The following is a 23799-nucleotide window of genomic DNA, read 5'->3' on the forward strand; positions in this document are numbered from 1 at the left end:
CACATGGCCGCGAGCTTTCTCAACCTGAGAGTAACCAGACATGAGCAAACACAGTTCGGTAAAGAAGCGGCATCAAGCGGGTAAACCAAGTGGAGAAACCCTGCACGATGGCTTGGGTGACTCCACACAGAACACCACCAAACGTTCTAAAGATAAGAAGAGTGTGGCAGTCACCTGAAAAGAGCCTGTGACTGGTTTTTGCCATAAGGGTCAATACCAAATCATCACCACCACCTGGTAGAAATTCCTCACCCAGATTCTAATTACAGTATAATACTAATTAGATTACTGGTAAAGCTGGTTAATATGGGCGTTGATGAAACTGAAACAGTCCCATCTGGTATCTGATCCTGGCTGCTCTTCAGGGACACAGAGAGAATATGTTGAGAAGTGTGTTAGGGCACAGTGTTCAGAATAATAACAAAAAATCAAGAAAGATACACGAAAGATAGATAACTATTCCATCTACACGAGAGACAGGAAAACCAGGAAATGGGGATACACAGTAGCCATGGCACTTCCTAGACGACTCTTTGGAGATTCCATTCTTGGTCTTCATTGCTCATGAAGTGTGCAACATGATTAGGGAGGAGCTGTCTTTAGCTCAGTTCGGAAAGAAGCGTGTGTGAACACAAGTTCTAGTCACAAACCACTGTTGCCCCTCAGGGCAACTAAGAACACTGTATCCAGTCTTGAGAATCCTTGAGCAAGCTCCTGCTAACCTTTGGATCCAGGTTTCAGACTTGCAAACACTTTGGGGTTCTTAAGGGCAAGGGAGAGTTCATTGAGGAAGGAAATAAAATGGGAGTCTCTCTCGGATTTCTTTGACTCAAAAATGACAACGATGGTGAAGTGGGGCTCTGGGCGGGTCAGGAAGTAGGTGCTCTGGACTTTGTCGTCATAGAAGTGGACCACTTTCTCCAAGCTGTTCAGGTCGGATGTCCGGTCTGTCATGATCATAATGACATTGGGCCAGTGCATGACAGGCCTGTCACTGGGCAGAGACACTACGGCTGGGTACTGGTCCACTCCCTTAGGGGCCTCTCGGTAGGAATGTGGGTGATGGTAGCCATGACCCTGAAAGCTCTCTGAGCCTCTGTTGTCAAAAATTAAGGACACATTGGCAGCATCGTACTTCCTGATGAAACTGGAGATCTTCCCAAAGAGGTCTGGGTTAGCCTTAGCCGTCAGCGCTTTCATTTCTGAAGCGGTCGTCTGTCGGCTCAGGGCCTCGTGGAAGTAAAAGCTAAACTTAGCCAGGAGCATGGTTTTGAGTTTCATCAACCAAAGGAAGAGGTGTGGGGGCTGAGCGGCCTTCTGCGACTGCCCTCCAAACAGGTGCTTCTTGGTCTCCCGCTGCTTCTCAAAGGTCTGGCCCCAGCTCTGCAGCTTCGTGTGAGCGTTGTGCAAGGTCACCAGGGAAGGCAGGAACTTCCACTCGGAAATCTGGGCCTGGGCCCTCAGGAGATGGCTCAGCACGCCCACTTCCAGCTGGAAACTGCTTTCCAGAGGGCTAAGGATAGGGTGGTGAAATCTAGAGGGGAGAGGATGGACAGAAATCAGTAGCAATGTTACTTCATGGGGAGAAACCTTCAAAAATAACAAACCAGCAAGAGCATAAACCCAGACTAGACCAACGGACAAGCGACGCTACTCACGGCCAGCCTGGGCTCAGAGGGCCTAGGGTTGGGGAGTTTGTTTGTTGTTGTTTTTAGAACTCGGACATAATTTGGGCATTTCATCTTACTCTCCTAAGAAAATACCCTTTATTTTGTGGTTTTTCTTTTTGATGAAAGTAACTAATTTCTTTCCAAATAAGGAGAAATTACTTTGGCTGTAATATTTTATTTACTCTGAGAACTGTATGACTAACATTATCATCAAAACAAGGGATCCTCTTTTTGGGGTGTGCAACTAAAAAACACTACTAAGACACCTGTCATCCACAGATAAACTATTTTACTGTCCACAGACCCACTTTACAGATGAACATACACACTCTAAACCTTTATCTGAAACTCAATAGACACGGGCATTTACCAGACAACTGTCATCCATTCGACTCCCCAATTCCCTTCAGAGTTAACCACAATTCGAAACAAAATGGTGGCCACAGGGAGGTGGGAAATAAAGCACAATGGGATGTGTGCAGTGAAAAGCAGAAAGGACGGTTAACTGGGCAAAAGGAGACATCTAGAACGGGGGAGGGGCACAGGTCAGCAGAGGGCAGTGGGAAGGGTAACAAGTTCAAACAAGAAGAGTGACTCCTACGTAAGAAGATGCTTACCCATGATGAAACCCATTATTTTGTAATTAAACCTAAAAAATTAATTTAAAAAAAAAAGGTGGCCACAAAAGAAGATCTAAAATCTTTTAAAAATCACTTTCCTCTACAAGAGCTAGTTCCAGGACAGGCTCCAAAGCCACAGAGAAACCCTGTCTCGAAAAACCAAAAAAAAAAAAAAAAAAAAAAAAATCACTTTCCTCAAATCCACAGAAGGTATTTAAGACCTGGAGTGTTCTGCTCCTCATTCAAATTGAGTTGCATTCCCAGTGCCACCTGCCCGGTCTTAGCTACCATGAAATGATGAGAGTGTACCATTTCAGGGGCTGCAGAGCCGGTCGCAGGGTAAGAGCACAGAGTACTCTTGTAGAAGACTTGAGTTCAGGTCCCGACACCCACATCAGCTGCCTCACAACCACCTGTAACTAACTCTAGCCCCAGTGGATCTGACGCCCTCTTCTGGCCTCCACTGGCACTGCACTCACATGCACACCCCTCCCCACACATTACATATAATGGAAAATAGATCAATTCCCACCTATACAAAGTCTCTTAAAACTTCCTGACCATGTGCTGCAGTGATACCTTATACTGTGACCAAGTACTGAGTACTGCACACGTGTAAATTTACTCCTTACTGTGCAGTGTATCATGATATTCTGTAATGTATATATCATATGTCGCATTTCTAGTTAGTAAATGAATTTATGAATGGAGACTGTTGACTGCCATCTGTAAACACCGTTCCACTTCACAATAATATTGGAGGAGGGGCAACAAGATGTGGGAGGTCCTTAATTTTTCGGCAGAGGAGAATGGGCAACTTGAAATGCTGAGGCAAGTGAGAACCAGCCCTTCCTCCCCAGCATTCCTCTCTTCCTCTCAGGTCTCCTCTGCAGGGTCACCGTCTTAGAGAAATCTGCTCCCAAGCCAGGGTAGGCCCCAGCCCTAGCCACTCTTGTTTTTTTAGATTTATTTATTTAATTTTATGTGTGTGTTGTCTGCATTTGTGTGTGTGCCCCACCTGTATGCTCTGTGTCTGTGGCGGTCAGAAGACAGTGTCAGACTCCCTGAATCTGCAGTTAGAGGCTGGTACAAGACATCATGGAGGGGAGGGGAACTGAGCCCAAGTCCTCTGCAAGAGCAGTGTGCTCGTAACTACTGAGCCATCTCTCTAGCTCTTCAGCCAGATTTCTTATGTAGCCAGAGCTCACTTACTTAGGCATGGTTCTGCCCACAGTCGGTTGGGCCTCCCATATCAATCATTAGTCGTGACAACATCCCACAGACGTGCCGGCATGCCAAACTGACCTGGACATCCCCAGTTCAGACCCCTCAGGAGATTCTGGGCTGATCTAACAGGACAGTATTGGCAGAGAATGCTACTGCAGATGCTCCTAGACTTGTAACCCCATCAGCCCATCCTACCTTTAAAATAGTGCAAGGCAAAATACGTTTGCTGCCCCCAGCCTAGCAACCATCGTAGTTGCGTCGGCTGCCACACGCCATGACTGCCTGGCTAGCTCACAGCTGAGGTCGCCCAGTGTCACTAGGGTACTCTACCTGGGAAACAATCAAAATTCAAAGTTCCAAGCACAGTTTCTACTGAATGTTCATCACTTTTTCAGCATTGAAAAAATCATGAGCCGGGCGGTGGTGGCGCACGCCTTTAATCCCAGCACTCGGGAGGCAGAGGCAGGCGGATCTCTGAGTTCGAGGCCAGCCTGGTCTACAAGAGCTAGTTCCGGGACAGGCTCTAGAAACTACAGGGAAACCCTGTCTCGAAAAACCAAAAAAAAAAAAAAAAAAAAAAAAAGAAAAGAAAAAAATCATGAGTCAGGCAGGAATCACCTCTGATCTTCCTACTGCTTGCCACTAGAAATCACATTTATATAGCCAATGCTCTGCTTCAAAGAACATGAATTCTCACTACAAACCTCAGAAAGTGTGAACAAGCGCTTCCACGACACCATAGAAGCATAATGTTCAACACTTATAAGATGCATGTTAACAGCAAAGCTATTTTTCAACCTCAAGGAAAGCTAAACATTCATACCATCGTCAGTCTGCCCAATGTAGACAGAGTTTTATGACGCACTATTTCCCAGTTTCCTCTCTGCCCCGTGCCTCACAGCTACTCCCAGCTCAGACTGTGATCCACAAACATACACCTAAGTCAAGGTAGTGAGCTTGGAAGTCTGAGACAGGAGACCGCCAACAGCTTGTGGAGAACATTGGCTCTAAAGAAATGAGAGCATGGGAGGAGGGGAGGGAACAGAGGGAGGACAGGCAAGCAGGAAACCAGGGTCCAGAGCAGAGATAGGTGCAGAATAGACATTTGTGCTAAGGAGAAGCAAAACTCTAGAAATGCTACTTCCGTACTCCACAGACCTACACTGTGGAGTTCCTTCCAAAAGTATGCTGACTGCATCTATGACAGTCAGAAGTAAAAGAAAAAAAAATCAATCTGCAGAAATACATACTTAAAAATGATGAAAATGTTTGTCCTGTGCCTTTTCCTGCTCCCCTGTGCATGCTCAGTCTTAACAGGGTAGTCTGGCCGGACACACAGCAATTTCCCTCTCAGTTTAGGAGAGCTGTCCTAAGAATAGGGCTGGCTCTTAAAGGCACGAGAGGACAATTTAAAAAAAAAAATGATGAAAATGGGAAATTTTATGTTGTGTCCATTTTACTGCAACAGAAGAAATCTGCAGCCCTTTCTCATTGAAAGCCACTAGTTTGCTGCTACTTAGCTACCACCCCACTGAGGGTATTCTAGTCTCCCTGGTCCATAGATCCTACGTTCCTAGTTCCATAGGAGACAGTAATGAACATAGACATGGTAAAGTTAACCTTATAAGTTAGACACAGTAAGAAACTAATAATTAATAATAAAATGCAATTATTAACAGTATAGAATCATTATTAAAAAGATGCTATCTCTCTCTGATCTAGGTGTTCAGCAGCTTATACAATACGGACCTACTGGACAAGGACCACGCCCACTGAGTGGCACAGTGTGATTTCATCGCATGATGCACACGCATTATTTTGAGTGTGTTAACGTGTATACATGTTTGCATGCAAATATACATGTGTACACTGAATGTAGAGGTCAGAACACAGGCTTGGGTGTCGTCTTTCAGGAACACGGCCTCCCTGTTTTTAGAGAGATGAGATGAGTCTCTCAGTAGCCTAGAGGTAGCCAAGCAGGTCAGCTAGCTGGCCAGTCAGACACAGGGATCTGCCCGTCTCTACCTCCTCAGCAGTGGGATTCCAAGTGCGCATGCCACTGTGCCGGATGTTTTTTTTATGTGGGTTCTGGAACTGGAACTCAGGTCCTCTGCAAGCACTGGACTGATGAATTATCTCTCCAGCCCAAACATGCAATTTAAAACTTGTTAATTTTTTGACTTGCTGAATTTCAGCTACTGGATGACTATGAGAACTGCTCAAGGGGTCTACTGGGCAAAGGTGGGGTCAGAGGGCTGCCCTGTAAGACCTTCCATAGTGAGAGGTGGTATTTATAACACACACAGCAGAAACTCACACATTTAATATGAGGGACACAAAATACAAGGGACTGTTAGCCAGCCTTACAAAAGCAAAGAACACTGCCACATGCTTGAGCATGGATGACCTTTGAGGGCAGCATACCAGGCCAAATCACGTCAGTGTACAAGTTCCTTGGAATAAACTAATAGACCTCCTAAATCATCAACCAAGTCAGAGCAACCAACACCTCTGTGTGAGGGACCTGGGACATCTGCACGGGAATGTGTATAATATGTGATGGAAGAAAACCAGTGTGAAATGTCCTGAGAATGAACACTATTCTGATGACGTATGGTTCTTAGAAGACGAGAAGCTGAGGATTCAGGAAGGTGAGGTTACGATACTAGTATCTTCCAAACAATAGCAAAGTTTTTGTTATTGTTATACACAGGGAGAGAGAAAGTCAGCATAGCAAATACTAGCAAAATGTGAAGTTGAATGAAGGATACCTGTGTGTTCACTGCAGACACTGTGTGTGTGTGTGTGTGTGTGTGTGTGTGTGTGCTTGAGTGAGTTTATGTGCACCATGTCTATTCGGGAGCCCACAGAGGCCAAAAGAGGGCATTAGATCCCCTGGAACTGGAGTCACAAAGGTTCTGAACCAACATGTGGGCTCTGAGTCAGCCCTCCAGTCCTTGGTTGTTTTTTGTTTTTTAACAGCTTTGTTGGTATTTAATTTATGTCCATAAATGTACTATAATTCACCCTTTAAGAAAATGATTCAATGTTTTGGTATACTCAAGAAACTGCAAGCATCTCCGTGTCAGTTCTTCCGTGTCTGTACACACTGGAACTGCTGGTCATATGGTCACATGTTCATCACACTCTGCTTGTACTTTTCCTTTTCAAGATTTACTTTAGTTTTGATTTTAAGATTGCGGGAAAGAGTGCCCATACACAAGCATGGGACCACTTAGAGGCCAGACGTATCAGATCCCTTGGAGCTAGAGTTACAAGTTGTGGTGGTTTGAATGACAATGGCCCCAGAGGCTCACAGGGAGTGACACTATTAGGAGGTGTGGCTTCGTTAGAATAGGTATGGCCTTGTTAGAGGAAGTGTGTCACTGGGAGGTGGGCTTTGCGGCTTGGGGAGCTCAAGCCAGGCCCAGTGCCTCTTTCTCTTCCTGCTGCCTGTGGATCCAGATATAGAACTCTCAGCTCTTTCTTCAGTGCCATGTCTGTCTATATCCTGCCATGATGAAATGGACTAAGTCTCTGACTGTAAGCCAGCCCCAATTAAACGTTTTCCTTTAAAAAGAACGGTCATGGTCATGGTCATGGTATGTCCTCACAGCAATAGAACTCTGACTAAGACACAGGTGGTTGTGAACTACCTGTTCCACAACCTGGCATTGCAGTGATCAACCTAAGATAAAGATGGGTGCTAAAAACTAAGCTCAGGTCTTGTGAGAGCAGTGCGTAACCGCTGAGCCCTCTATCTGGCCTCTGCAATTAACTTCAGGGCTGCAGAGTTGGCTCAGAGGTTAAGAGCACTGCCTTCTCTGCCACAGGACCCTGATGTGGAAGGGTCTTCTGTTTGAGTTGATTTCATTGGTTAATAAAGAAACTGCTGGCTCATTTGACAGGCCGGCCCTTAGGTGGGTGGAGTAGACAGAACAGAATGCTGGGAAGTTAGTCAGATCGCCATGCCTCTCCTCTCTGAGCCAGACGTGATGAAGCTCCGGCCCAAGATGGACATACGCTAGAATCTTCCAGGTAAGGCACCACTTCATGATACTACACAGATTATTAGATATGGGTTAATCAAGATGTGAGTAAGAGGCTGGAACTAATGGGCCAGGCAATGTTTAAATGAATGCAGTTTGTGTGTTGTTATTTCGGGGCATATGCTAGCCAGTGGCTGGGAGCAGGGCGGGATGAAAAGCAGGTCTGCCTGCAGCCCCTCACTACAAAATGGCGCCCCCGTGGATAACTGAATCTACAGAAAGCTTGGGAAAGAATAAAGCATGGCTTCTTGGTGGCAGCAATTTCTCAGGTCTGCTCTGCTTGCTAGAGACAAGAAAGCGCTCTCATCTAAGAGAGGCTTCCTGACTCAGCTTTAGCTGCAAAACTCTGCAGCTCTTTAAGAGGTCCTGCCACCAAACACTTAAGTGGTGTTGATGAAAAACTGACTGCATGCTTTTAGCATCCTATTTCTGTTGTCCTACAGCCACATGAAGCACCCACCACATGCCAGGCACCTACCCCAGCAGCCTGCCCTCCGCCCCTTCCTACTGTGATGATATCTTTGCTAACCCACCCTATATGCTGGTGGCACAGTAATTAGCCTTAGATAGAAATGAGAACATGGCATCCCCTGTCCACAACCTTTCGTGGTGTCCTACTAGTCACCAGACTGGGCAAACTTTCATGCTGAACACAACTATTTACCAATTTGCTCAGTGGTTTCAATTGAGTAGCTGCTGTACAGTGGCTACTGCTTTAGGATTTCAAGCAGCTGGCATCTTGTTTGGGTACCTTTTTTAAAAATCAAACCAATCCGAATTAATATACCCTAATGTGTAATATCCTTCAAAGGGCATCTTTCTAATCCAAGTAATAGCTACTGTGCTGGGCTCCAAGGAAGCCAAAATAAAACTAGGCCCTCCACTTTGGTGAAGTTCTTAAATTCCTACGATTCTTTGGAGATTGTTTCCAGGCCAAGCAGTATGCAGCATATCACAAACAGTTCCATTTCTTTGTAAGGAGCAATATTTTTCAAATAGAAACAGATTTCCAGTCGAGAAAAAAAATTAAACTAAACTGGCCTCAAAATAATTTCTTAGCTATCCGAAAGAACTAAAGTTTGTCCTTCAACAGCAATGCATGCCTTCACTAAGAGTTGAAACCAAAGCCACAACAGAAGAACACAGAAGTTCATAGTAAGAAGTGCATAGTAACGACCACAGGAGAGTAACAGGGAGAACTCCCAGGTTATTACACTGAAAAGAGCACTTACTGGACTAGTAGCCGCTCAATCACATTGCTCTCCATACACCTGTGTGTGTGTGCAGGGTGAGTGTGTGTGTGTGTGTGTGTGTGTGTGTGTGTGTGTACAGGTGCATGTGCCTCGGTGCAAAAGCCAGAGACAACATCGGACACCCTGCTCTATCACTCTCTGCCTTGTCCTGGACATGGGATCTCTTGCTGAACATCAGCAGTCTTCCTGTCTACAACAGCCATAGCTGGTGTACAGTGCGTGCAGTGTCTTCCTGTCTACAACAGCTATAGCTGGTGTACGGTGTGTGCAGTGTCTTCCTGTCTACGACAGCCATAGCACTGGTGTACAGTGCGTGCAGTGTCTTCCTGTCTACGACAGCCATAGCACTGGTGTACAGTGCGTGCAGTGTCTTCCTGTCTATGACAGCCATAGCACTGGTGTACAGTGCGTGCAGTGTCTTCCTGTCTACGACAGCCATAGCACTGGTGTACAGTGCGTGCAGTGTCTTCCTGTCTACGACAGCCATAGCTGGTGTACAGTGCGTGCAGTGTCTTCCTGTCTACGACAGCCATAGCACTGGTGTACAGTGTGCGGTGTCTTCCTGTCTACGACAGCCATAGCACTGGTGTACAGTGTGTGCAGTGTCTTCCTGTCTACGACAGCCATAGCACTGGTGTACAGTGCGTGCAGTGTCTTCCTGTCTACAATAGCCATAGCACTGGTGTACAGTGTGCGGTGTCTTCCTGTCTACGACAGCCATAGCACTGGTGTACAGTGTGTGCAGTGTCTTCCTGTGTATGACAGCCATAGCACTGGTGTACAGTGCGTGCAGTGTCTTCCTGTCTACAACAGCCATAGCACTGGTGTACGGTGCGTGCAGTGTCTTCCTGTCTACAACAGCCATAGCACTGGTGCACAGTGCGTGCAGTGTCTTCCTGTCTACGACAGCCATAGCACTGGTGTGCGGTGCGTGCAGTGTCTTCCTGTGTACGACAGCCATAGCACTGGTGTGCGGTGTGTGCAGTGTCTTCCTGTGTACGACAGCCATAGCACTGGTGTGCGGTGCGTGCAGTGAGCCCCAGCTGTCTACACGGGTGCTGGGGATCAGAACTGGTGCTCTTACCCATGGAGCCATTTCTCTGGTCCCGAAGCAACCGTTCTACTGTGAGAATTCTGTATTTCCTGAAAACTTACAGAGGGAGCTGTTCAGCATGGTTAAATAAACCCCAAAGTGCCAAATGGATGCCTGCTGTTTAATGAGCACATAAAATGGAGTACAGGGACCTTCCTAAGAGTTAGGGAAAACTTGGACTGGAGAGATGGCTCAGAGGTTAGGAGCACCGACTGCTCTTCCAGAAATCCTGAGTTTAATTCCCAGCAACCACATGGTGGCTCACAACCATCTGTAATGAGACCTGATGCTCTCTTCTGGTGTGCAGGCAAAACATGCAGACAGAACACTGTATATATAATATATAAATAAATGTTTAAAGGAAAGAGTGAGGGGAGACTCAGAGCCTGTGGGCTGACAGACTGTCACTCTCTCCACACTCACCTGGAGCTGTATTTCTTGAGGATAGTATCCAAAATGCCGACCAGCTCTTCCGTGTTGATGAACTTCTGCGTGCTGAGGGTGTACATCTTCTCATAGAAGTCTGCGATCTCCATCCGGGCCTGAACAAAGAAACAGAGCTGCTCTGACAGGTGGGGCAGCAGCTCCTCCACATGAGGAGCAGTTCCACCCGGGGCACCTCGGCCTGTGGCCACCTTCTTCAGTTCGTTATGCAGGGACGTGTAGATGGTGCGGATGGAGTCCTTCCTGCTGAAGAACGACTGGCCCCCTGGGAAGCAGACAGCATAAGCACATGACAGGTGAGGAAGGGAGTGAAGGACCTGGCACCTCCCAGCCCCCACATGGAAAGGACTAGAACCTGTGGAGCTCAGCGAGCTTGGACTGAGGATTGGGGCACAGACACCCAAGTCAGCACCTCACTGAGGATCAAGTCAAAAATGAGCACTTGCTACAAATTCATCTTACTCATGTATCAACTCTCCTCTACTCCATTCCACGGACATTCAAAACTTCTTTAGAAATCATTACCCTGAATCTTTTTTTTAAAGCTCTCCTTTTTTATAGATACACTTTTTTAAAAAGGAGAACACACAAGGGTTATCACATACTTCCATTAGGACTGGTAGCCCAGAGCACACTGTTTCCTCTTCAGAGGTGCAATTGTCTTGAATCTCATCTTTCAGGCTGTGCCAGGAAATGAGAATGAATGCTCACACATCTTTTTAAAAGAGAACGCACACTGGGATCTCGGAGCCGGGGACTGCAGCGCTCTTGACAAGGTTGACAATGCAGGCTTCAGAATAAGCACCACACTGTGAATTATTAAGGCCAAGAACCAATTATAAGTAACTGCTGCCCTGCCGCCAAGGAAACCTGCAAAGGCATCAGAGAGGCTACATTGTTGCTGATGGATGAAAAGGACCAAACAGCAGAGGCATCGCTTACCTACTTGTGACTTTGTATATGACTAACTATGTTTCTAATCACCGGTATCTTCTTAAGCATTAGATCCCCCATCAAAGAGCCAGAAGCGAGACTAGCAGAATGAAAAGAAACAGGCAGAGCTGACAGCGGCAATCTCTGCAAATGCACAAAAACCTCAGAGACTTTGTTACATTCAGAGCGCTTTCGTGCAATGAATTTATTGCTATTATAAATATATTAAGATTGAAAGTTAACTATTAAGGAATCTGAAAAATATCCTCTTAATAATTTATTTTAGAATTTTTTTTAACTTTGCTTCTTGGCTTATGTCTCAAGAAATAAACCTTACACCCCTTGTTACCCTGATCCAGGTTTTAACACTGAAAGTCTGATCTCCCGGGGAAAGCCTTCATCCAGATGTTTTGCTGATCTCGTTATTGTCTAAGCTGGAACTGAACCGACTGACACCGTGACACAAAGCGCTCGCAGCTCCACATCTAGAGGCCCCGATCTGGGAGCTCTACTTCATTCCAATCCCTAAATTACTAATTCTGTAGAAATATTTTCTCTCATATGCATGGATACACTAACAGCGGTGATAGTTCTCAGAAGTCTGTCCTCTGTGTCTGTATTCTGATTTTGTAGTGATCGGTATAGAATAGTCCTCTGTGCCCATGTCTAGAACAAACATCCCCTACATTAGGAAGGTAGTAAAAATGTCATACAGAGATGGTTATGACAGCATACACCTATAACCCCAGAGCTCAAGAGACAGAGGCAGGAGGATCCAAAATTCGAAGATCCTCAGCCACAAAGTGAGTTCCGGGTCAGGCTACACAATGGGAGACTCTCTGAAAATGAAACTGCAGTATCAGAAAGCATCATGCAAAAGCCAAAAGCTTTACAAATCTAAAGGACAATTTCAAGTCCTCACTGCCAAACTTAAATGCTGTGTGATATTCAAACCACCTAGCTGTTCTGAGCTTTAAATGCTGTTACTGTCAACGTAAAACCAGAACTGTTGAAAAGACAGAAGAGGCAGCACTTTGAACAGGCCTGGAAGGAAGAATATACTCAGTCTTGTTGGTCCCTTTCTTTCCACTTTATAATTGAGCATGGGAAATTCTATAGTAAATTACTATTTAACAGGCAGATAGGTGACCTTGACTCTACACTCAATGTTAAGAAAAAAAAAAGAAAGAAGGTGGTCATAGCAAAAACTTGAACTTTGCACCGAAAAAGTAAAGCCTACCCTCATCTGATGACAGGGGAACAGAAATACAGCATAAATGCAAACGATACCTTTCCAGGTCCACCCACACCAGTCACCAGCAGGGAAAGGTAAACAAATACTCCAATTCCACCTCTTTTCTCAAAGAGAAACAACCCCATCTCTTCACTCCCTACCCTCTAATACCCAATGAGGACCAGCCTTCCTTCGTCCTGGGGAGCAACAGAAACACCCAACTCATTTACCTTTCTAGTATTTTCAATTTATAAATTATGATGTTTTGGGTTTTTTTTTCCAGAATGTTCTAGTTATCAACGGCCATTATTTTTTCCAAGATTTCAACCTTTTATCTCATATGAAATTTAAAGCATAAAGAACATGTTAACCATGCTGGGCGGTGGTGGTGCACACCTTTAATTCCAGCACTCAGGAGGCAGAGGCAAGCGGATCTGTGTGAGTTTGAGGCCAGCCTGGTCTACAGAGTGAGTTCCAGAACAGGCTCCACAGCTACAAGTTTTTTGAGAAACGCTGTCTCAAAAACAAAAGAAAAAAAAGAAAGAAAGGAAGGAAGGAAGGAAGGAAGGAAGAACGAACGAAAGAAAAGAAAAAAGAAAACCATGTAAGCATCCTGAGCAATGTCAAATTTTGTTAAACTTCTTTTCAACAACCATTCTCGAGTGGCAGGGAGGTAAGGTCTCAATCCTCCACTGTGTCCACCCAGCACATTTTAATCACTGTTCTTTTCCCAAAATTTTTCTGGCCTCAAAGCAAAGATAAGAGTCATGCCCAGTTTTTCAGGACTGGTCCACGGCAGTGACAGAAGACTCCCCTCAGGTCTGTCCTTTAGTTAAAGGCCCAGGCTTGCATTTTAAATCAGGACCAGCAGCTGGAGCTTCAGACAGAGGTCAAAGACTTTTTGTTTTTGCAGGCGAGGTCTCACTTTGTCGCCCAAGCTGACCTTGAATTGCCCATACTGCTGCCTCAGAGTGCAGGGATTACAGGCACGCTGTTCAGACTCACTTGCTATTCGCTAGCCCAGTAGATCTTACTGAAAGAATGAGGTGGTAAGATACATCAACCGCCTTGCTACGGTGATCGCTTCATAACATATATCAAAACATCAAGTTAGAGAGCCTAAGAATATATACAATTTTTGTTTGTCTATTATACCTTCAAAAATTTTTAAAGACTTTTCAGACCATGCTTCTTTTTGTTTTGTCTTTTGAGGCAGGGTTTCACTATGCAACCCCAGGTGGCTTGGAACTTTAAATGAGATGGCCTCAAACTCACCTGTGCCTGACTCCTGAGGGGGGATTAAAAGCATGTAGCCCCACCATTCCCAAACCATGTTTCAGATTTTTAGAGTGCACATAATTGTTTCACTTCACTTAACAAAGAAAACCATATGAATCGCAAAGCGATTATAGAACATGGTACTGCTTTAAATAACATTTTTCCCATTCTCTGATCATCATAAAGTCCAATCACAATCACATTTGCATCACTATATAAATACAAACATGTTAAAGTTTAAATATTGAAACAACTATCACCTGAGTGTGTAAGTTACGAAGGACTTGAACATGGCATTTTCAGAACATTACTAGATGAGCCCTAGAGCCCCCAGGCATGTTTCACAGTGTGAACTGCTATGTGGTAGGTCAGTCAACCTCAAGCCAGGTCCCTGAGGCTCACCTACAAGACAGCTGAGGTTCAAGCAGAACTCAGCACTTTACACAATAAGGGTCACTTCTTGGCAGCCAAGCCAATGACAGTAAAGGACTTCTAAATGTTCACAGCTGAAGTGCCCAGCTCTCTTTACATAGACACCTGGTGAATATGATTTAAACTTAGAGCAGATTTTATTGATTTGTTTATTTTTGCTGGGATCCACAAATGGACTTCAGGAAACCCAGATGTTCTCTTATTCTCTCCTTCTGATTATAAATATACATATATTCCAAAATAAATAAATAAATAAATATACATATATTTGGGGGGCGTAACTTGGCAACATTCAATACATTCATATGGATGACCTCAAACAACAACAAAAAAGTTAAGAATCATGGCATTTGAGTCAATCTTCACTTTTTATAGGTAGGGAAGCCTAAAACAACCCACACGCCAGAATATTATGTACCTTCAGTGTTACCGCTAAAATACATGTATTATATACATACACGAAAATAAAGTATATAAATTATAATACATGTGCAAGTTTTAAATAAATTATATGTATACATCCGATCTGATAACTCGAGGCAGGTGTTCAGGTTTGAGATCTATCACCTACAGCTATAAATGCATGCACAATTCACTACACTGTAGAAAACGGAATTATAACACTGAATACCAACCGCACATTTGTGTGAGGTAACACTGTAGAGAGGAAACTAGAGAGGGTGGAATCTCTGGGCACTTTTTGCTAATAAATCATCACACTAAGTTACAAGTTATCTGAAAAGCTACGCAAATTATAATCTCAGGAAGCCCTTTCCCTGGAGTGCTTACCAAACGTTCAGTTAAGATCCCTGGCAACAGAAAGGGGTTAACTCTCTGTGTAACTGGCTGTAACTGGCGCTCACTTTCACCTTAGTGATCTTTTATGCCATGGATGTGTACCCTTCATTCATGAAAGGACCTTGAACTTTTAATAACTAACAGGTCAAAAAGAAGCCAAACTACTAAATCTAGCCCAATTCTCTGGAAGTCAGCTATCATTTTCCATTATTATTATAAATAATACTTTGAATGCATAGCCCTTGGCTTTTATGTATCACTTCCTTATCAACTGATACCAATTGTTTCTTGGGATAATCAGTTAAGAGTTCCTGCCGTCTTATTTTCAGGATTAAGATTTACTTGAGGACGAGTAGTGTTTCCTGCCCAGGATCCACTTACTCCTTCATTTACGAAATATGCACTGAGGTACTACGAAGATGGGACAAGACGCCATCTGTGTAGGAGGCCAGACAAAAGTCGTATTTATTAACATAACTAGGTTCCATGGCCTGGATTTACTCCTCAGTCCACAGTGTCACTAGTTAGAACGGGGGGCGGAGAACTTGGTTAACTTGTCATTTATGAAACCGATCCATGCACGCAGGGTTCAATACACCCAAGGGGTTTGGGGCATGCCTAGCAAATAGCATCCGCCCAGTCCAAAGAGGCAGCGGCGGCGGCGGCGGCGGCGGCGGCGGCGGAGCAGGGCGGTGGGCGGGGCTTGCGGCAGCCGCGGGAAGGGGGAGGGGGCGGTGGGAGGAGACCAGGGCAGAGCGGAGCCCGCCGCTGGGAGTGACAGGACACCCGGGCCGCGGCCGACCGGGGAGCGCACCCCCTTTCCTTCCTCCTCAAGGGGCGGGGGCGGGGCGGAGGTACCTAGTTTCTGCCCCAGGTAGGTGAGGCTGTGATAGACCTTCTCGGCCGCGGCCAGATGCGCCAAGGCCGCCAGCAGCGACAGCCAGCTGCCCCCCGCGCTCTTGTTGGCCTCTCGTTCCTTCTCCACATTGTCCTTGGCCTTGTCGTAAGAGAAGATGCCCAGGTGAGAGAAGAACGTCTCCAGCACCGCCTGTTCCACCGGCACCGGGGCGGCTAGCGGGATAGACTCCCCCATGCGACCTGCGCGCCAGCTCCACCCACGTGGCTCCGCTCACACTTCCGGGTTCCGAGGGGACGCGCCTGCGCAGTCGCGTGCGTGCGCGCGCCGGGGGGCGGGGCCGGCGAGCTGCACGGCGGCGGGTTGCTCCGGGACCTCGCGGAGGGTGGAGGAGGCTCCCTAGCTAGGCAGACAGAGACCTGCAACAGAGCCCGAGGCCCCGTGAGGTCTCCTGCACCCCTGTCCCGCTTGAGGCCCTTTAGCGCGGATGACGTCACGCGGGCTTGACGTCAGCTCTTGCGTGGACATCGGAGTCCGAGGCCTGATCAGCGTTTAGACCAATGGAGGTTGTTAGGTGGAAGCCTGGCTGCTGATGCCTAGTCGCCTAGTTTTCATCAGCTAACACCTATCCATGCCAGATCTCTTCACCTTGCCCATCCCTCTCAAACAATGTGAAGCTTCCTGGTGGGGTCCTCAGAGGCAAGGATAAATTCACATAAACCGGTGCAGTTTGTCATGCAGGTTCTTCACAAGTTCATATGACATGTAAGCTCAGCTCACATATGTTTGTGTCTGCTATCTTGAAATGCTGCCCATGACCCACTCAGTGTTTTTTTTTACTTTGCATAGTTTGTATTTTAAATATACGTGCTTATTTTGCACAAGTCACACTGAGTGTAGGTGTGTGTGTGTGTGTGTGTGTGTGTGTGTGTGTGTGTATCTCTTTCTCACCAGTGATGAGCTGACTTGGGCAGAGACTAGAGTCTACCTGCCATTGTAATGGTTCGTAATGGAAACGGGGGTGTTTGTTGGACAATTGAAAGAACTGCTTATCTTCGGGCTTTCCCCCCAAACTACAGCTTCTATGTCACCACTACCTATGGGTTTTTTAAATATTATTATTAATAACAGTTATTGACTATTTTCATTTTCTTTGTGTTTGTTTTGGTTACTTGAGGCACGGTCACACTGTGTAGCCCTTACTGGCCTTGAACTCACAGAGATCGGCTTGCTCTTCCTTAGAACTGCAGGGATTAAAGGCTTGGCCACCATGCTCAGCTCATTGGTACCTTTTAGCCAGTAACTAATCTAGTTTCAGAGAATGTGCATTTGTTTTCTGCCCTCAAGAATGTACTTGGATAAGTCCAAGCCTTTTAATTGTCTGTAAGGCTGGGCTTTATGCTTGACAAAGGTAGCTATGATTAAGGGAGGAACAATCATGTTTTGAGAACTCAGGGAAGCTTCCTAAGAATGTGCTATTTATGAAGAATGAATTAAAGTTAAAAGTCAGAATGTGTGGTACTGGCATCCACGCCAGACAGACCATAACAGTGTTCATTCCCAGCATTATCCGAGAACACAAGAAGTCAGTGGTTCTCAACCTGTGGGTCGCAACCCCTTTGGGGGTCAAATGACCCTTTCATAGGGGTCACATATCAAATATCCTGCATATCAGATATTTACATTACAATTCATAACAGTAACAAAACTACAGTTATGAAGTAGCAACAAAATAATTTCATGGTTGGAGTCATCACAACGTGAGAACTGTACTAAAGGGTCGCAGCCTTAGGAAGGTTGGGAACCACTGCCTAGACAATAAAGGCAACGTTGTAGTCACTAGGGGAAGGAAACTTAGGGAATAGTGACGGGTCATGATTAAATGGGAAAGACTGTCTACTTGCTTCCTGTAGCAAAGTGTACATTTAAACACCATAAACTAGGAAAAGTAAGCATGACTAGGTCTAAAGAAAGAAAAACTTGCAACTATAAATGCATTGGAATAACTTATAAAGAATCAAATTGACTTGCGGTATAGAAAAGTTAATATATTGATATTAAATGCACAAACTAGTGAGCTTCATGCTGACATTTCACGCATGCATATATCATGCATTGGCCCTGTCCACCTCCCCTTTCCTCTCTCTTGCCCTCCCCTCTCTAACACCCTCCCTTTGCACCCTCCCACTCCTAACCTTCCCTCTTCTCACCCTGACAAAAACAATTTGTAGGATATGCCAGGCAAAGGGCTAATGTTTTAAGTTTTAGTGGACTGAGACCGCTCTCTAGCCAGTAAAAAGAAGAGGCATTAGAAGAGCTGCCAAACCTGAGGCCCTGAGTCGGATTCTGGGAGCCTGCATGTTACAAGGAAAGTACTTAGTCCCACAAGTTGTCCTCTGATTTCCACCTGAGCTCACACGTACACCCACACACAAAACAAATACATGTTTGAAAGGCTAGGAATGTACTAACTCAAGAGAAATATAAAACACAATTCTTATGCCCAGCTTCACCCATCAAAGAAATGCAGGCTAAACTACTATATTCATTTGTGCCTATGAAATTAATAAATGAACCTCCTTTTTGATGAAGGGTCTATGTAGACAAGGTTGACCTTGAGTAATCCTATGGGTCTGCCTACTGAGTGTTAGAGTTACAGAAAGGAATTACGATGCCCAGACCCAAAGTAAGATTACAACACTAAGGGGGCTGGAGAGATGGCTCAGAGATTAAGAGCACTGCCTGCTCTTCCAAAGGTCCTGAGTTCAATTCCCAGCAACCACATGGTGGCTCACAGCCATCTCTAATAGGGTCTGGTGCCCTCTTCTGGCCTGCAGGTATGCACACAGACAGAATATTGTACACATAATAAATAAATAATTAAAAATTTTAAAAAAAGATTAAAACACTAATATGTGTTTTTGTAGGAGTATATGTTCACATGAGTGTGTGCAGGTGGTTTGAGTGCACATGTGTGTGCTTGCATGTAGAGACCAAATATAATTTAAGGTGTCTTCCTTAATTTCCCCTCCCCCCATCCTTTGATCTAGGGTCTCTCAATGAACCTAGAGCACACAGATTGCTCAGACTAGTGTGGTGATTTGAATAGGTTATGGCCCCCAGAGACTCATGTGTTTGAATGCTTGACCCATAAGGAGTTGCACTGTTAGGTGTGGCCTCGTTGGAAGAGGTGTGGCCTTGTTGGAGGAAGTCTGTCATTGTGGGAGTAGGCTTTGAGGTCTCCTGTGTTCAAGCTTCTCCCAGTACACAGTTCCTTCTGCTGCCTGTGGATCAAGATGTAGAATTCTCAGCTACTTCTCCAGCACCATGTCTGCCTGCAGGCCACCATGTCCAACCATGATGATAATGGACTAAACCTCTGAAACTGTAAGCTAGCCCCAATTAAATGTTTTTCTTTATGAGTTGCCATGGTCATGGTGTTTCTTCATAACAGTCAAAACCCTAACTGCTGTGGGACAATGGTCTGTACCCTGTCACTTGTATTTTAAATAAACACTGATTAGCCAGTAGCCAGGCAGAAAGTATAGACAGGGTGACCAGGCAGGAAGTAGAGGTGGGGTAACTAGAGTTCAGGAAAGAGGAAACAGTCTGTAGTTGTCAACCAGACACAGAGGAAGCCAGACAAGAGCAAGCAAGATGTGACCGCCTCGCCAGAAAGGGTACCAAGCCACATGACTAACACAGACAAGAATTATGGGCTAATGTAAGTTATAAGAATTAGTTCCCAAAGAAGAAAAAATGCACAAATTAAGATCACCAATGATGAAAACTAAATTAACAGGAAATAGCAATCACTGGTCATTAATATCCCTTAATGTAAATGAGCTCAACTCACCTATAAAAAGGCACAGGCTAACAAATTGAATACAAAAACAGAATCCATCCTTCTTCTGCAGACAAGAAACACATCTCAACCTTAAAGATAGACATTGTCTCAGAGTAAAAATTGGAAATCAACCTACCTCAGGACCCAACAATATCACTCTTGAGCATATACCCAAAGGTTATTCAACCATACTACAAGAGCATTTGCTAAACTATGTGTATAGCAGCATTATTTGTAATAGTCACTACCTGGAAACAACCTAGATGCCTCTCACCTGAAGAATGGATAAAGAAAATGTGGTACATTTACACAATGGAGTACTACTCAGTGGTTAAAAAAATGATATCTTGAAATTTGCATGCAAATGATGATACCAGAAAAAAAATCCTGAGTTAGGTAACAGACCCAGAAAGACAAACACAGTATGTATTCACTCATAAGTGGATATTAGACGTAAAGCAAAGGATAACCCTCGTATAGTCCACAACCCCAGAGAAGCTAGGTAACAAAGAAAACCCTGAGAGAGACATACATAGATACCCCTGGGAAAAGGAAATAGACAAGATCTCCTGAGAAGTTTGGGAGCATGAAGATGGGGAAGAAGAGAGGACAGAAGGGGAGGGGGAGAGAAGGGGAGGTGGAAGAGAACATGAGGGACCTGGATGGTCGAGATGGGGGAAGGACAGAGAGGGAGAGCAAGGAAAGACATATCTTGATCAAGAGAGCCATTATGGGGCTAGCAAGAAACCTGGCACTAGGGAAATTCCCAGAAATCCACAAGGATGACCCCAGCTAAGACTGTAAGCAATAGTGGAGAGGGAACCTGTACTGCCCTTCCTCTGCAATCACCTTGATGACTACCTTAATAGTCATCATAGAACCTTTATCCAGCAACTGATGGAAGTAGATGCAGAGATCCACAGAAAAGCACTGGGCCAAGCTCCCAAAATCCAGTTGAAGAGAAGGAGGAGTGATAATATGAGCAAAGGGGTCAAGACCATGATGGGGATGCCCACTGAAATAGCTTACCTGAGCTAATGGGAACTCACTGACTCCAGACTGACAGTGGGGGAACCTGCATAGGACCAAACTAGGCTCTCTGCATGTGGGTGACAGTTGTGTGTCTGGGGCATTCTCTGGGCCACTGGCAGTAGAACCAGGATTTATCCCTGCTGCTTGAACTGTCATTTTGGAGCCCATTCTCTTTGGAGGGATACCTTGCTCAGCCTAGATAGAGTGGGGGTGGGGGGCTTGGTCCAGCCTCAAAGCTATGTGCTAGGCTTTGTTGACTCCCCAGGGGAAGCCTTACCCTCTCTGAGCAGTGGATGGGGGTGGCGGGGATGGTAGAGGGAGTGGAAGGAGGGTAGGGAGTGGGAACTGGGATTGATATGTAAAATTTCAATTAAATAATAAAAAAGTCTCCATCTTTGTTCTTTAAAAATATTTTAAATTTTATTTATTTGTGTGTGTGTGTGTGTGTGTGAGAGAGAGAGAGAGAGAGAGAGAGAGAGAGAGAGAGAGAGAGAGAGAGAGATTTACGTGCATGAGCTGCACCTTTGTCCCACCTTGGCATCCCAAGCTGAGAGCTGGCCATGAGTTGCTTGCCCAATCAGAGAATGACCACACACTGAACATGCCTTTGTCCATTCTCTCCCTCAATTCATCTTCTTCATTTGCAGGTCATTGGTCAAATCACTCCCCTTTCTTGCTTTCAGGGCTAGGTGTGTTTAATTTGCCATGGGCCCTCATCCTTGCTGCCTATGGAAAGCTTCAATGTGTAATAGGGGCAGTCTTAAAAAAGAATATCTCGGACTGAATCTATGTTCTATAAAGTTGGAGTTGGCCAGCTCTCCTTGCTTTGTGAGGATGTTATAAGAAAATATGTAGACTTAATGATAAATTAATGACATACTAAACATTAAAGTAAGGCAAGAAGTTACCTTTATGGATTGCACATTTGGCCCATAAACCAAATATTCTAATGTCATCAATAAATGTTAAATATCTACTGCTGTATATAAAATAACCCCAAAATTTAATGACTAAAGATGATAAAAAATATTTATTATCTCTCACAATTTTAGTGAATTGGGGAAATTAAGATTGGCTCCATTTAGCAGCTCTGACTCAGTCCCTTATGTCCTGCAGTTGAGTGTGGGATTCCCCTCTGTATGCTGTGAATACCATTGGTTAATAAAGAAACTGTCTTAGCCCTGTGATAGGGTAGAGTAGAGCTAGGTGGGGAAAACTAAACTGAATGCTGGGAGAAGGAAGGCTGTGTCAGGGAGAAGCCGTGTAGCCCCGAGAAAAGTCATGTAGTCGCACCGGAGACAGACGCCAGAACTTTGCCCCGTAAGCCATAGCCTCGTGGTGATACACAGATTAATAGAAATGGGTTAAATTAACATGTAAGAGTTAGGTTAGCCAATAAGAATGTAGAGCTCATGGTCCAAGCAGTGATTTAATTAATATAGTTTCTGTGTGGTTATTTCAGGAGCCTAGTCGGCAGGAAACAAACAAGCAGACTCTTAGAACAGTTGGGTGTTGGCACAAGTCAGCTGAGAACCTGACTGGAGATGGAGAATCTCCTTCCAAAGTGACAGCCACATGCTGGTGGGTTAGCACAGACTGTCACCACAGGGGCCTCTCCACAGGACTGCCTGAATCCCTTCAGGGCATGGCAACTGACTCATCCTGGAGCAAGTGATTGATACAGTCGACCAAGGCATGAGTCACAATGCTTTGTATCACTTGTGCCTGGAAGTCACCTCTCTGTCATATTTAGGGCCAGCCTGAATTCAATCTGAGCAAGGATCACTGGGATCATCCTGGAGACTGGCTGGCACAAACAGCTATATTGTTAGCATAGCCATCTTAAACATATCACAAGATAGCCCCTAATGGCCTCTGCAGTGTTATTTTCTTGCTAAAAATGCTGCTTTTGCATTTCAACCAAAATCTCTCCTGCTGAGTCTAATAGAACAATTCGGCTCAGAAGTGTTGACTCACTGGTGCCCCTTACGGGATTCTGAGAATTCCACTAGGGATAGGGAGTGCAGTGCCCTAACCGCTTTATGCAGAGAGAATCATTTTGGCTGAAAAGGGACATTAAAAGTGGGGTTAGTCAAACTCCCAGCATGGCTAAGGGACCCCCCTATCTCCAGGTCCACACCTATCAGAGGAATAATCAACAGTTGATGGCGCTGACAAGTGGACCATTCTTCTCTGAGAATGTGGCTCCTGGGAGGCTGCTCAGGTCCCAGTGGATGGGCACACATCATGCACGCTTGGGCAGCACTAACCCGACCCAAGGAGTTATAACTTAAAAAGACATAAAGTTGGGAGGGAAATGATGTATTGGGTACTTGGGGGAGCTGGAGGTAGGCAGTGATGGATGGATAAGACCAGCATACATTGTATTAATATAGAAACTTTCAATAAATAAAAGTATTAATTTTAAATGAGGTTAGACATTGAGTCTTTGGCTTAAGGAGCATAAAGTGATTTTATAATTGCATGATTATGTATTTCATTATGACTTAAATTTTATGGCATTTGGGTTTACTTCCCTTTTCTGATCAGTTTCTGAATAGAATACCATCAATAGTGGAACTGGTTGATGCAGCCCTTGTGACACATCAATGCTTCAGGCTTCACTAATACTCCAGGTCAATACGGGTGTGGTCAGTGCCCTCTGAATTCAGGGAAATGGAGACTCTGAAAACGTAAGTACCTTGTCCAAAGTACACAGAGAAAGGAACTGGAAAGCCGAGAGTACAAATGGCGACCAGTCTCTCCAGCGAGATGTGGTGGCCCGCCGCAGAAACCCAGCACCCAGCAGAGGCAGGATGCTGGCTCTGAGCTTGCCCTACACACAGCCTCAACCTCAGCAGTAAGAGACTTTCAGATTGTCATTCCGGCCAGCACCTCTCTTACTGTATCGGGAGTGTGGTTGAAAAAGATTTTTGTCGAGAAGCCTTCCCTGGCTTATGAGCAGGGACCAAACTCTTCATGTACAACGGCTTCTTCTATTGTCCCTTCAGGTAGTTTACTGCAGTTATTACC

General features: G+C 45.1%; 1 protein-coding gene and 1 non-coding gene across 3 annotated transcripts; one reads left to right on the plus strand and one right to left on the minus strand.

Moving 5' to 3' along the window:
- Positions 1-438: 438 nt before the first annotated feature.
- Positions 439-16153, minus strand: Kics2 (KICSTOR subunit 2). 2 transcript variants are annotated; one of them, XM_038315117.1, is made up of 3 exons: positions 15890-16153; positions 10336-10621; positions 439-1534 (listed from the first exon to the last, which is right to left on the minus strand). In XM_038315117.1, the coding sequence occupies exons 1-3, from the start codon at positions 16122-16124 to the stop codon at positions 718-720; spliced, it is 1338 nt and encodes a 445-aa protein (XP_038171045.1). In that variant the 5' UTR covers positions 16125-16153; the 3' UTR covers positions 439-717. The 2 variants fall into 2 exon arrangements, with proteins under 2 accessions (XP_038171045.1, XP_038171046.1); XM_038315118.1 differs by having other exon boundaries at positions 10336-10454; positions 15890-16022.
- Positions 4787-4926, plus strand: LOC119803769. Its single transcript, XR_005283723.1, has one exon.
- Positions 16154-23799: the final 7646 nt, after the last annotated feature.

Source organism: Arvicola amphibius, chromosome 17 (genome assembly GCF_903992535.2).
Source record: "Arvicola amphibius chromosome 17, mArvAmp1.2, whole genome shotgun sequence".
Classification (NCBI taxonomy): Eukaryota; Metazoa; Chordata; class Mammalia; order Rodentia; family Cricetidae; genus Arvicola; species Arvicola amphibius.

Bases quoted from the DNA above. Each gene is read 5' to 3' on its own strand.
- Kics2 (XM_038315117.1), bottom strand. From the start codon at position 16,124: ATGGGGGAGTCTATCCCGCTAGCCGCCCCGGTGCCGGTGGAACAGGCG. The intron at 10,622-15,889 runs GTACCTCCGCCC...TCTGCTTCCCAG, and splicing joins CTACCTGGGGCAGAAACTAG to GGGGCCAGTCGTTCTTCAGC. The intron at 1,535-10,335 runs GTGAGTGTGGAG...TCTCCCCTCTAG, and splicing joins CTCAAGAAATACAGCTCCAG to ATTTCACCACCCTATCCTTA.